The sequence below is a fragment of the Vipera berus genome (genome assembly GCF_964194415.1).
Source record: "Vipera berus genome assembly, chromosome: 5".
Lineage (NCBI taxonomy): Eukaryota > Metazoa > Chordata > Lepidosauria > Squamata > Viperidae > Vipera > Vipera berus.
Window position 1 is genome coordinate 1,624,608 of NC_138207.1, and position 1,122 is coordinate 1,625,729.

Here is a 1,122-nt window from a genome sequence, read left to right on the forward strand (position 1 = left end):
GCAGCCTACTTAAATCTCTGTCAACCCAGAGGTAGGAAAATTTTCTCGTCTCCTGGATGAAAACCTCCATCTTTTGGCAGTGAAATACGGCAAGGGTGTTTCCTGCATTACAGGACTCATGGAGCAAAATAACCTTAAAAGACGCACCATTTGTCTGGTGGCCAAGGGCGAAGGCCATTAAAGGTCTTTATGGGGCCACTTCATTCTGAGGACATTTGAGGCCTCGTCCCTCTCCGTCTTGAGTCCCCTCCTCAGCCTTACACCCGGGTGTCCCTTGCGTACATCTTGGAGGTGGGGGTCTGCACAGACGGCTGGCAGGAGAGGCTCACGGCAGGAGGCAGGTAAACCCTCCGAAAAGGGTGGGGGTCCTTCTTCAAGTTGGCATCTACGAACCGGGAGACAAAAGACAGAGACACGGGTTTAGCAAACTGGCCAATCGTGGACATTGTACTATCTGTGGCTGGCTCTTGGAGTAAGAGGCTACCCAGGGGTGGGCAAGACTGCCAAGGGAAAATATGTAGGCAGCCAAACTTAGATGGTCTCCAGCTCTTGAAAACAGCTGCTTCTTTAACCTAAATTTGGAAGACGGGCCGTTGCGGCAAAGAGATGTTTTTCCAACCTTGGTGCCTTTAAGATGTGTGGATCACAACTCCCCAAATTCCCCAGCCAGCATAGGCAGGTAGCCAAACGTAGATTGTCTGCGACTCTTTAAAGCAGCTACTTCAATAATTGTCACATGAACCTGGGAAGAAGTGCAGTTGGGATAAAGCATTGTTTTCCACCTTGGTGACTTTTCAGATGTGTGGACTTCAACTCCCAGAATTCCCCTATCAGTGCAGGCAGGCAAGCCAAACATAGATGCTCTGCTGCTCTTGAAAGCAGCTGCTTCTATAATTGTCACCTGAATTTGGAAGACATCCAGTTGCGATAAAGCAATGTTTTTCCACCTTGGTGTCTTTAAGATGTGTGGATCACAACTCCCCAAATTCCCAGCCAGCATGCGCAGGAAGCCAAATGTAGACTGTCTGCAACTCTTTAAAGCAGCTACTTCTATAACTGGCACGTGAGCCTGGGAAGAAGTACAGTTGCCATAAAGCTGTGTTGTCCACCTTGGCCACTTTG

The 1,122-nt window shown here is 49.0% G+C and overlaps 1 protein-coding gene across 1 annotated transcript in view; it reads right to left on the reverse strand.

Annotated features, from left to right (window-relative positions):
* Positions 1 to 257: 257 nt before the first annotated feature.
* The window catches only part of CLDN16 (claudin 16), a gene marked incomplete at both ends in the record, with an annotated part of 12,976 nt that continues 12,111 nt past the window's right edge, over positions 258 to 1,122 (reverse strand). The window contains 1 exon segment of the mRNA XM_081329957.1: positions 258 to 385. Coding sequence (XP_081186083.1) covers positions 258 to 385 — 128 coding nt within the window.